This window comes from Phascolarctos cinereus, unplaced genomic scaffold (genome assembly GCF_003287225.1).
Source record: "Phascolarctos cinereus isolate Bilbo 61053 unplaced genomic scaffold, phaCin_HiC Scaffold_1;HRSCAF=81, whole genome shotgun sequence".
Taxonomy (NCBI): Eukaryota; Metazoa; Chordata; class Mammalia; order Diprotodontia; family Phascolarctidae; genus Phascolarctos; species Phascolarctos cinereus.
The window spans coordinates 271,891,531-271,904,835 of NW_027555514.1; the positions used below are offsets into that span (position 1 = coordinate 271,891,531).

The 13,305-nt window shown below is 41.9% G+C and overlaps 1 protein-coding gene across 6 annotated transcripts in view; it reads right to left on the reverse strand.

The window, feature by feature from the left end:
• The window catches only part of IGF1 (insulin like growth factor 1), a 112,030-nt gene extending 99,919 nt beyond the window's left edge, over nt 1-12,111 (reverse strand). Inside the window, exons 1-2 of one of the 6 annotated variants that reach the window (XM_078146834.1) lie at nt 11,548-12,098; nt 5,614-5,770 (exon numbers count right to left, since the gene is read on the reverse strand). In XM_078146834.1, coding sequence (XP_078002960.1) covers nt 5,614-5,770; nt 11,548-11,610 — 220 coding nt within the window. In that variant the 5' untranslated portion in view covers nt 11,611-12,098. Of the gene's footprint in view, nt 1-5,613; nt 5,771-9,630; nt 9,875-11,547 lie in introns of those variants that run through there. The other 5 variants (XM_020982359.2, XM_020982364.2, XM_078146840.1 and 2 more) reach the window with 5 other exon arrangements.
• Nucleotides 12,112-13,305: the final 1,194 nt, after the last annotated feature.

Below are 13,305 nucleotides of genomic sequence, written 5' to 3' on the forward strand. Positions count from 1 at the left end.
CAGGAAGACTGCTTGAATTCTGTCTCTGACATTTGCCAGCTATGCACTACAGGCATGTCACTTAATGCTCCTGAGCTTCAGTTTCCTTATCTGTAAAATGTGGTTACATCTTTTCTACAGATGAGGAAATTGAGGCCCAGAGTAGTGAAGTAATTTAGACCCATAAATTTAAAGCTGGCAGGGAACCCAAATGTCATCTTGTCCAATGCTGTAATTTTACAGATAAGGAAACTGAGGCTTAGAGAGGTTAAAGGATTTGTCCAGGGTCATACAGAAAGTAAGCATTGGAGGCATAATTTGAACTCAGGTCATTTGCCTCCAAAGCCAGTGCCCTTCCCTTTGTATCTTCCTGCTCCCTTAGACCGTTATGAGAAAAGCGTCTTGGAATCCTTAAAGTCATATAGGAAGGTGAGACATTAGGAGTGGGTTATGATGCTAATAACATCAAGATGATGAGGGTCAACTCTCACATAGGCTGATTTGCCTCACATAAAGAGATATCGATCTGTAGTCACTGACCACACCTTGATTTCGACTGCTTGTGTTGCAAATGTATGTCTCTGGCCACAAGGGGGAGAAGCCAGGGGGCTGGATGGAGCAGCTCCAATCCAGCGCCTTAATTGTGGAGAAGGCATCATCTTTGTGTCCAAAGGGTAGCCCAGCACACTTGTTTATTTAATAACAGGGTTGTCGATTTCAGAAATGTTTGGGGTGCTCTTGGGGCCAAGTTTTGGTAGGTTGTAAGCTCTCATTAGTACCCTCTAATTAGACGATCATTTATAGCATAGTTAACATTTTGAGAACCAACTCTACTCATAATGACCACTTATCAAGCTCGGTGGTCCCAATACATAACCATTAAAATAATTATGAAGAGTCAGGTAAAAGACAATATATGCAACAGTAACACAACGCACTAAGGCGATTGGTTTACAGTGCCTGGGACATAATAGTTCCTCAAAATTTATTTCCTGAATTGAATTAGATTGTATAAATTCTTGACAAAACCTAGATCAAGAAAACACCTCTAGAGACTGGTATATCCAGCTCCTCTGTCTCTTGACTGGTCTTCACCTAAACTAGCAGCTGGCTGTCTCCATTTTTGTGTGATGATGATTAGGATAACCCAGCCTTCTGAAAGGACCTTGGCAGTCTGGTTGAGTTGTGTTTCATTGAAGAATGCTATGGTACTTTTTATTCCACTGATATTCCCACAGAATACAGATAAAGTGTTTGAGTCTTGAAGTTAATATCTATCACTGTGGCACGTGGCTAAGGGTTGGCCATGAGCTCTTCATTTAGAATTCACTCCCATGAAACATCTGTGAAACTCAGGTTAATTATGGATGAGGTCTCCTTTCACTAAAAATATGTCAAGGAAGCAAAGAAGGCCCATGAAATACTTTCACTCTGAAGTCATGGAAATGTGGCTTATGTGAAAAAAAAATCATCGAATCTCTGAGTTGTATGGGAACTCTAAGGTAATTTGGGTTGACTTGTACCTAACCAAGAGTCCCCTTAACCTCATTCCCAATAAGTTATTACCAGGCTTTGCTTGAAGGCTTCTAAGGATGGGGAACTCATTACTCCACAGATATCCCATTCCACCTTGGGACAACTTTGTTGGTTAGTAAGGTTTTTCTTGACCCTGAACCAAACTCTGAGATCTCTTGGGCAATCTTGACAGGCAGCATGGTATAGTGGAAAGAGTACTGGGTCAGAAGTTAAAGGCTCTGTTTTCAAATCCTGACTCCTACCTACCACCTATGTGAGCTTGGACAAGTTAATTAGCCTCTCTGGGTTTCAATTTCCTTCTCTTTAAAATGAAGAATTGGGAGTAGATGGCCTGTGAGGTCTCTTCCAGCTTTAAACCTGTGATTCTTTGATGTAAGACAATACTTAATTGAATAGCTTACTGATCTCACATATGTGAGAGGTTGGGAAATTTCTCTTTGTTCCTGAAGGAGAAAAGTAAGTGAGAGCACAACAGATTTACAATACTAATGGCTTATATTTTCATAGCATTTGGTGAAAGCTGGGACTATCATTCTCTAACTCATTTTCTATACCAAACACCATTCTGAAGAATATAAACCCTGAGGGCAGATATCTCCTTTCACTATAAATCTCAAAAGGGCAAAAAAATTAACTCAATAAAAATTTATTGATGACAGTTAATACTCATAAGAGTAACTGGCTGAGATGCAAGGCACATTATCAATCTCTTTCTCTAATGCAACCAATTAATTTAGAATCAGTTGACATCTTAGTTAGTCATAAAACAATAACCACCACCACTAACTTCCAAACATTTTGGCAGCCTTAAATATTGCTAGTGAAACCCAGGGAGAAAGAGGAGAGCTGAAGTCTTACAAATTCATATTGACATCGCTCTTAAACTGGGATTCCTCTGGTTATAAGAACATTTATCTCACTTGCTTATCTTGGAGGAAATTCACCGTGGGACATCTGAATGGGAGCCTACTCTGAGTTGGATTTGGATTCTGGGAAAAAGAAAATTATACTAGGTTTGATGAAACTTGGTTAGAAAAGGAATCTGATAGAAAGGAATGAGGCTGAGAGATGACCTTAGCAGTTTGTTCTCCTTGGAGCAGAAGGAGAATTTTCCTGTTCTGAGTCTGATGATCAGAAAGGCCCCCATATGTATCTTATGTCAGACCAGTAATCTAAACGAAATCAATCCACTTTATAAATCAGCAGAGACATACCATTCTCAGATAAATGAAGCAACAAGGGTAATATGAATACAGGATCCCTTGAGTTCGTAGAATACTTTTCTCCCAAGGAGATGTCAGTATGTCAAGATTTTTCACACATAGCTCTTATTCTTTGAACTTCCTGAATTAAAATTTCAGCTACAACCACTCCCTCTACCCCCAGGGAAGGAATGGGTAGAGCCTTGTATTCCAAACATAACCCAAGGAAACTTGTGGAAATCCATCGTTTGTTTCCATCATCATTACTAAAGAATTTTGATTATCTGGAGGGGGTGGTGAGCATATGTAACATAATCATAAACTGGCTTAAGACCTAATCTCTGCTTTCCATCCTATTTTTAAGAAAAATCATACACATGTATGTCTCATGGGTACCAAAAGGCTCTATTTCTATGTCTAGGCTTTGGAATCTTGGAGACTGCCATATTACATTCTACAGTTCGAATGACCAGTCAGTGGATGATTTTTTGGAATGATCATGGTTATCAAGGCAGCATGGTGCAGTGCATCTCCTGTTGAACTTGAAGTAATAGGACCTGAGTTTGAATCTCACCTCTGTTACTTACCAACTATATGACTTAACATCTCTAGGCCCCCTTCATTTGTAAAGTGAGGGGGTTGTTCTAGATAACCTCCAAGGTCCTTTCAAGATCTATGATTTTAGGATTTTTCAAAAACAATGCTTTATGGACATTTTTCTTTTTAAAATCAGTGATATTTCTCAATATTTCTCTCCCCTGCCAGCTCTGAACCCTCCTTTCTAAGAAAGAAGAACATTTAAGACAAATGAACACATTGGCCATATCTGACAAAACATGCCTCATTCCATATTTAAGAGTCTGCTTAGAAGAGGGAGGTATATTTTATCATTAGTGATATTTTTTTTTGACCGGCCCAAACAAAGTAGAGACCTGATAGTCATGCAGTTAAGTGAATGGAGACAGTAAGAGCAGATGGTTGAAATAAAAAGAAAATCCACTTTGGGCTAAGTGGGAGACACTGAAATTCAGAAAACTGAATGAAGATCAATGATTCACAGAAGGAGTAGGCTGCTTTGTTTTTTTTTTTTTTGCAATATCATGTATATGTCAGAAGGTCATGTTAAAAACAATATTAATTTCTTAAAAATTCATTTTCATTCTGCATTTATTAATATGAAATTCAAAGAATTGAAAAGAAAGTATCTATTCTGAGAAAATAAATTATCTCCACTTGATTGAATCACTGGCTGGAAATAGATAACCATTCATTCCATAAGACAGAAGGCACCAAAGAGTACATGGAATTGTCCTTCCCCTGCACTTTCCCTTAAAGATGGCTCTCTCTCAAATCAGTAGAGAGGTCAGATCATCAGGTTTCTCCATTCCTGAGAGAGAAGATCTGGAATAGCACGAGAGATGAGTATCTATTCTTCAGAGCTGAGAGGAGAACTGAGAAGACTTCTCTGCCTTCTGGTGATACAAAGCCTTCAGGATGACTTACACATGATGAGGTCCACATTCTCATTGCTTGGATCACAAGACCCAGTCAGTGGCCAGTGGAAGTCTGAAATTCCACAGAGCTGCTTAGGAGAATTATCTGGTTCTGGGATCTTTCCCTACCCTACAGTATAGGACAATTGAATCCAAAGGGTTAAATTCATTTGAATGTTATGAATCTCATGAATACATAATGTGTCAAGGAAGACTTGAGTGTCTTGGAAGCATTAAAATGTCATGCTTTTAGCCAGCTCTCATTAAAAAAAAAAGCCCTACTATGCTCTGGCTCTTTTCATAAAGATTCCCTTTCATGTGGAGATAGTAACCAGAGAATGAGTCTATAGTTCCTCAGCTTTCCCAAGTCAATGCTAAGCCTTTATGAAAATCACAACTTGGCTCTCACAGAGAACAGATTGTGATTTCACTTTGTATTTATTTTGTTTCCATGTTGTGTTGGTCACCACGACCCATCTCCTGTCATCCTAATTGGCCATAGCATTGATCATCCATGTAACCTGGTAGTAAATTTCTGCCAAAAGGATAAACCATTTGGACCTGGAATAAACCTTAGAAGTGGTCATCTAGATTAATGCCCTCATTTTACAAATGAGGAAACTGAGGGCCAGAGTGGTGGAAAGTGACTTCTCCGCAGACAGGTGACGGCAATAAATAGCTGAGCCAAGGTTAGAACCCAGGTCTTCAGACTCCAAAATTAGCATTATTTTCAGTGTACCACAATAAGCTATATTTAGCCCAGAGTTATGCATACTTTGGAAACAAGTATATATACTTCTGCACACATTCAGACATGCACACACCTTTAAGTGTCATCTTGTCTAACCCTCTCATTTCAAAACTCACAGAATCATAGATAGAGCTAGAAAGGACCTTCTATCTCTCCCTATTCAGAGATGAGTAAACTGAGAGCCAAGGAGGTTAAGTGACTTATAGGAGCACAGATTCAGAGCTGGAAGAGGCCTGAGAGGCCCTCTGGGCCAACTCTTCATTTTATATTGAAGCTGTGGTACCTACAAGTTAATGATTCACCAGCGTTCAGAGAGGAGGCAGGATTTGAACCCAAGTCCTTTAACCCCAAAGCTAGTGCTCTTTGTGCTCTGCCATGCTATCTCAAAGGTAGAGAGAAGGATGAACCAGGAGCAGTGAAAAGGCAGAATATTAAGAAGGAAAATTCCATCCCCAGATGGATTCCTTTGCCAACTCCCCTCTGAAACATTATGCTTACTTTAAGGTAAGGAATCTCAGAGCCTTAGGAGAGCAGCCAGTGGCAAGCCCTATGGTTCAATCATTTGCCAGCACACTCTGCAGTTGGAAATCCACAGAAGCAAACTTCTGACTTTAGGAATTAAAATTTAGGGACCAGGGAGAGGGTAACTTACTGAAGTAGAAACCTCTTTCTCCGCAAACAAACTGAAGAGCATCCACCAGCTCGGCTCCGCAGAGCGTCTCGGGCCCTGCCGTGGCTGAACTGGTCAAGGTGAGCAAACACAAGGCCAGGTAGAAGAGATGGATGGAGGACACAGTATGCATCTTCACCTGCCAAACAAGCAGAAAGACTGTCATATTTCCCCACCTGGGTTGAGGGGTCCAAAACCCCAGCACTCTGTGAGGGGCAATCACAGAGGTATGGTAGTTTGCTTGACAAGGCAGGAACATAAGAGAATAGACCAGAAGCTAGAAAAGACTTCAGAAGCCATCTGTTGCAGCTGGGGAAAAATTGAGGTTCTCTATAGTTAAGAAACTTGGCCCCAGGTAGGGATGCCCAATGACTTGGGTGACTTGTCAAGTAAACACCTCGAGTACTATTTTTTTTTTTGGGTGAGGCATTCGGGGTTAAATGACTTGCTCAGGGTCACACAGCTAATAAGTGTCAAGTGTCTGAGGTCAGATTTGAACTCAAATCCTCTTGACTCTAGGGCTGGTGCTCTATCTACTGTGCCACTGACTGCCCCAGGATTTGAATTCACAGCCTTTGACTTCAGAGCTAACATTCTTTCCATTGCACCCTGCTCATGTTTTTGGTCTTTTCAGTAAACTGGTATTCTAGTGCCATGTTTAATTGGCACTTTTGCACAGGTTGAGCTTGGGGGATGAACTTCTTTGGGAGGAAGTAGTGATACCTTTCATGGGAGGTCTTCAAAGAGAAGCTGGAGGCCCTCTTGTCATGATATCTCAGAGGGGATTTGGGTTCCTGCATGAGCTGAACTACCTGGTCCCTGGGAGTCCTTCCAACCAGGCATGTGCTGGAGCCAGCTCAAACTGGTTTGTGAGGGCAGATTGTTAAATTTTCAGTGTGAGCATTTATACCTCAGGAATCAGAAACACTACACATTTGGGCTTGATTCATTGTTTTGTTGCTTGTCTACACTTAAGAAAGGAATAAAGAAAATGTTCATGGTTACACTTAAAAGTGTATTCTGTGTACATTTTTCTCCCTGGAAAGCTGGTCATTAAGTATTTACCAGAACACCCCTACTTCCAACTCTAAGATTATGTGATGATAATTAATCATTTTTAGAGCTGGAAGATAGGTGAGAGGTCATCTAATCCAACCCCTACATATGATAGATGAAGAAACTAAGGGCCATAGAGGTTAAATGACTTGTCAAGGTCACAAAAAGAAGGACCAGAGAAGTTCTGAACGATTACTCTGCTGTGCCTTCAGAGATCACATTGTGTCCTGTTTGATCTTAACTACATTTAATTATATTAGAATGCTTTGAAAATAGGTTGTCTGTGTTTGCTATGTATGACAACTCTCTATGAACTAGAATGTGTGATGAACTAGAACATTGCATTCCATTCCATTCCAAGAATCTACTCTATCACTAAAGGTCTTGCAATGATGTTACAAATCTCCATATTTTTCCTGTTGTTTTTTTTAAATAAGATTTCTTATCTGCGAAATACTGGCAGTTATCACAACCAGAGAAAGATGGTACTGGGGGTCGGGGAGGAGAGGGACCAGAAGCCATAAAATATGAGAAATCAGAAATGACATTGTATCATTATAGCTAAACTTCTTTTGGGTGTGAACCTTTGATTTTATTGCTATGGGGAGCTCCTCATAAGGAGCATGAGCTCTGCAGCTTTGTGTCTTGAGGTGTTGCCTGAGGCACATAGAATGACTTGCTCAAGGTAACACAAACAGCATATGTCAGAGGAAGGACTAGGCTTCCTGACCCATAAATCTGATCTCTACCCTCTATGCTATGCTGCTCCAAATGGATTTCTACTTCTGAATTCTAAAGTCCATTTTGTCCAATCAGAATCAAATCAATAAATAAAAAAGCGAATGTCTACTACATAGGTGGAACTTGCCAAAGCATTTCAAAGCCTTTTTTGTTTCTGTGGGGTCCCCCCCCCAACAGTTTTCCCTCCACCCTTCGGAGGCCCTTATGTCGTCATAGCCATTTTATAGCTAAATAAACAGAAGGACCCCCCAATGATGGGACTTGGCCAGTCATAGAGAGAGAAACAAAATAGTAACCCAGTCAGGAAATGGATTCCTGAGGCTTGAGTCCCAGGTCTATTCTCAAGAAGAATAAAACCAATTTGAAAATGATCATTTGGTTTTCTGTGGTGTCAACTTATGTCTCAAAGCTTTGGCTGTTCCCAAAAAGTCTTCAGATTTAAGAAGCATAACTTCCCTCTTGGTCTTATCCACACATCAGTGAAATCAGAGGGAAAGTCTGCTGGGACAGTGGGTAAAATGAATTGTCTCCTGGGCAGGTAGGACCTGGAGCAGCAACTAGAAGCCATCATTCTAAAATAGGCTTCTCTGAACCTCATCACAATGTCATTCCCATCCAACCCCTTCCCCTTTGAAGACCTGGATGCAATCATTTATTTCCTGACCACCACCTTTGCACTCTATGAACTATCAACTTAATAGCTTTACATCAGTTGCAAAGTTTGCTAGGTCATTTTAATTAAGATTTCCATGTTTGTGGCCAGACTTTTTTATTCCTACACTTGGCAAAGAACCCAAACCCTTGACTCTCATTAACACAGCATAAATATTTAGCAAATGCTTGTAAAATATACAGCAACGCATTATAAATAACCAACATGAAATGGAAGAGGTGGTGAAGAGAAGGTTGAACATTTCTTCCATTTTCTCAATGGCACCTCTGAATGGAAACCACCCACATATCTAAATCCACTGAGGCTATAAGAAACAAGAAAGCATCCAATTTCCATTTTCTTGCATGGAAATTTTTTCTTCTTCTTCTTCCACTTCCAATAGAAACCCCAACAAATGTACCCCAAACATAACCCAATGTGACTTCAACACTTTCTTTAAAAAAGAACATGTGTCCTTGAAAAATATTAGAAGACATACCACTGTCTAGGTACGGCCATTTCTAGAATCCATAATTTCTAACTCATTTCTTCTCCCCACTTCACTCTTTTTTCATCCTTTCCTCTCTTTTATTTTATGCAACTCTATTTTCCCCAGATCTTGAGTTGATAGGTCAGGCACCTGTAATCACAATTGGCTTTTAATTCCTCACTTCTTAAAAAAAAATACATTGGTAAAATTGTCCACCACACAGCCTCATCAGACTAAACCCTAGCATATGTGTGTATATGATATGTATATATATGTGTATACACACACACACACACACACACACATATATATATATAAAATATAATATATGGCATATACACATACATCATATACATATATATCACACAAATACAAATGCATATGTACACATATGTACAGATAGATAGATAGATAGATAGATAGATAGATAGATAAGATAGATAGATAGATAGATAGATGTCAGAACTTATGTCTTTAACAGCTCATTCAGATAGAAAACGCTAAGGCCAGTTATAAGCATAAATCTCCAATACCGAACAAGTTGGGCTTTTCAAAGTTTTCAGCTGGGTTACATTGTAAGATAAACATCAGCACTTTAGTCCTAGGACAAGATAGATCCTCTAGTGGTTTTTCCTTTAATGAAGGCCAAGGGAACAGTCCAGTACACCCACAGAGAGAACCCGAAAATTTATCCACACGGTGTTCCAAAAAAGAAAACAATAAAGAGCTTGCCTGTGAGTGAAAAGTTTGAAAGAAGTCGACCCATATGTTCATCATTTACTGTGGCTCCTTTATTTTACCAAAAGGAAGAGAGAAAAATGAAAGAAATAAGAAAGGAAAAGAGGAAGAAACTCAGAAAAAAAAGAAAGGGAGAAGGAAGAAAAAGAAATCTAAACTAGAAACACCGTTCCCTCAAAAGTCCTTCAGGAACCCAATCTACAGAGAAAACTTCTTTGATCTGAATTTTAATTAAATGGCCCCTCAATTGATTCAAGATGTCTGGGCTCCAGTCAATGGGGCCAAGGAAATTGCAGGGTAATATTCATAAGAAAATACTCACGGAGGTGTGACAATTGGGTTGCAGGTCTTTTACAGCAGGTCAGGGTGGGTATTATGTGGCTGATGTGAATTGAAAGCTGAAGACTTTAAGAAACATGTGCTGCTCTGTGGGTGGGGTTTGTGAAAGCATCTAGTTACATTTGGACACTCAGGGCAGGTATACCAGGGGACTGGGTAAACGGCCTTTTGTCCATTCAAACACCGGGCTCACTACACAGCTGGAATTCCAGTGGGTCCTTTCCGTCCCCCACCCCCACTCCCCCAGTAAAGGGACCAGTTCCCATTGCATTCCGATTACAGCAGCACAGGATTGGGGCAGGTCAGTCAAATGACCAGAGCGCCTGGCTTACCTTTTTCACCTCTTCCCTCCTGACTCCACTATTTGGAAATGTTTGGAGTCATGTGGAGTGGGAGGTGAGGTGGGGGGCAGAGAATTAAGCCCGTGAGCAGGACCCTGGTGGCTCACTCCATTACATTTTAAGGTTGGAGCCAAGTCATTTACCCAATTTAGGTACAGGGGGGGAAAAAGTGACTCCTCGTGGGTTTTTTCCATCTCTGAAAAGTGCCCGGCACATAGAACAGAAGGACTTGGCAAGTTGGTTGCAAAAGGACAAAAGTTGCGCCAACATGTAGGTACGATGTAATGACGTGGACTCTGCCACATGCCACATGCCACAGTGTTGGACAGGAACCCAGACAAAGACAATTGGTTGCTTTTCATGCCTTTTATAATACTGCTGTGCTCAGGGTCAAAATCGATGAGTACCCTCCAGGGGGTCAGGACCGGGTGCCCCCGCCCCGCATGTGGGTCCCAGAAATGGCCAAGTCCCTGACTTATCTAATGTAGCCTCCCTCCCGCCCCGGTCCCCCTTAACCCCCTCGGTGGGATCACTGAAAGAACAGTGAATGAAGGTTGCCATTAAGCAACAACTACCATTTATGAATTGAGCTGCGAGGCAATTACAGCTCTGGCGGTGGTGGTGTCCCCGGCACAAAAGTGTCAGCAAATTGAAAAAACACCCGTCTCCAAGGCTCTGATTGTGTCAGGAATGGAAACTTGAACCGGGGCCAGGGGAGAGGAGCCGAGAGAGAGGTCAGTGCATCCCCAGCAAGCCAGGTTTACCTACTCAGAGCCCTGCCACCAGCGAGCCCGAAGGAGAGAGAGCTCTCTGACATGAAACCCCACAGCTAAACTTTCGCCTCCAGAAGCCCTCCCCAGAAGGGAGAAGTTGGACAGGCAGCTGCTGGAGTAATTTCCGCTTTCCTTATACAGTATACATTTGCTCGCATCTATAGGAATATGCAAGGTCAGCAGGAGTCGCAAAGGTTGATTTCCCAAAGAGCCGACTCAATTTCCCTTTAACTTTGAATGGCTGAAGTCGGAGGTAAGTGCATACATAACCAACACCAGGAGTTTAGACACCAACATAATATGCAAAAGTTCTAACATCACCCCCTGGGTGCCACTCAGGACACATATGCCATGGATCACAGTCCCAGTCCTGACAAAGTTGCCGAGACAAGCCCCCAGGGTTCAAAGGATAACATCTGCACCTGCAGAAAACAGCTGGGACTTTCTGTTCCCCGGGGGGATTCACAGCCTCTGACCATAGATAAGATGCAAAGGAATCTCCAACAATGATATACATGAAAGCTTGCAAAAGTGGAAGTCAGTCCAAGTACCTGCAGCAGTTGGAAATGCAACTTATTCCCCAGAGCTATTTTCTAGACCCCCTCCCCAACAAAATTGCACAGTCAGCAGTTTGTAAATTACCGTCTCCCCCTACCCCCCAGAAACAATGTAATTTACAAGTGAATACCACTCCCAAGCAGAGGGCATGCAACACACCAAAAATTGAAAAATATAATCCAATGAAACAAAATACCCACATGCTTGCGAAGAGTAAGAAAGATTTACCTTCAAGAAATCACAAAGGCAGCACTTAGAGAATTGTGTTGAAAGACTGTTGAATTTGTCCATTGCTTCTGAAGTGCAAAGTCTGAAAATGAATTGGTGAGCAGTAATAATGGGAGAAGAGGAATCCAGAGAGATGGGGAATTTGTCGAGAGCTATGTCACATTTCAATTTTGAGGACTTTATTCCATTGCGCAGGCTCTAGCTGCTCTGAATTTAGCAGTGACAGTGAGATTTAGCAAACAGAAGAGGGATTTAGAGAAAATCCTCACATTTATCTACAAAACACAGACACTGTAGACAGGAAACAGCTGGGGGAACATTTGCCTTCTCTCTCTCTCCCTCTTCTGGCAAAGTTATCAAGTAAGGACTTTTTTGGGCATGGTGACAAATAACATCATACCTTTGCATTTTAAAACTAGAGCACAGAAGCATTTCTCCCCCCCCCCACCCCGAAAAGAATGTGTGTTAGTGGTGGGGTTAGCAGACATTAAAATCCTCGGGCTGCCACAGAAAACAAGGAGTTGTATGATAATTAACCCTTCCCATGGCCGAGAAGTACATTTGCCCGTACACCTTAGCAGCTTCTCAAGAGCAGAAAGGGGTGGGGGTGGGGGGTGACGGAAGTGGGGGGGCCCGGGGTGCCTTTGTCTCCTAGCGCAGAGAAAAGATTTTCCCCAGGCAGCCAGCCTTCCAGGTTTAACCATGAAATGCCCAAAGAGGGGGAGAAGAAGCTGGTTCCCCAGCAGCCGCTGCCCCCCGTGAACCCTCACTTGTAACACACGGGAGCAAATACCTCGGTGAGCTCCCAGCAGCCACGTGAGGGGGAATGATCTCATTTCCTAGAACCTACATAAGGGGAATGCAGCGATGCAATCGGCCTACTTTAGGTCACTGTCTCATGCTCTTTGCCCGGTATCCTGGTGCTGGGCTGGACAGCCAACCACAAAGAAAAATGAAAGAAAGGAAAAAAGAAAATTCTCCTTCTTTCCTTCCGTCCTCTAATTAGTAGACTGCCTGACTACTCTCAGAGACGGCACCTTAGAGCTCATTATTTTCCCCCTCTTTCTTTCCCCTTGCCTACCTTGACCTTCTTTGGGGATTTTTTTTTTTTGCCCCCTCCAATTTGTGTATATTCTGAAATAACACCAGCTGGCCAGTAATACCCTCTCCAGGGTTATGATGTCATGCAAATCCCTCCAGTGTGCTAGTGGTTTTGCGGTGTGCTCCGAAGCCAGCTGTTTTTCTATTTATAATATATACTTTGCATCTCCACTCTTGGCCATTGAGAATCGGGTTGTGATATTTTATAGACACGATTTGTCCTGCTCCTTAGAGACGGGGGAGATAAAAGGAGGGGGATTATGGAACAAGGTGGGAAAAACCAAGAGAAGAACTCGAATCCTTCCCTAGGAATAGGGTCTGATTGATTTCTAGGGACCTTTAAATGGTCTGGAGTTTGACGTGATAGTCTTGTACCGACTGGGGGGCTCGTTTGGCCTTCTGGGCTCTCTTGTGGAATAATGTTCTTTTTCCAGAGGTGGGCTTTATTTTTGGCTTATAGACCTTTCATCCAAGGGAAGCTCAGCAGGTTTTGAAAAACGGGTTGATTCATGCTTTCTGAGTGGTTATGGACCCCATAGCAATTATCACCTTTTGAAATCTAAGGCTTTTAAAGCTGTGGATTGTTACTCCAGCAGCCCTAAACTGGACCTCTCCAAATTTAGTGATGGGTTCATGTCTAGTATAGTAAGAGAGCCC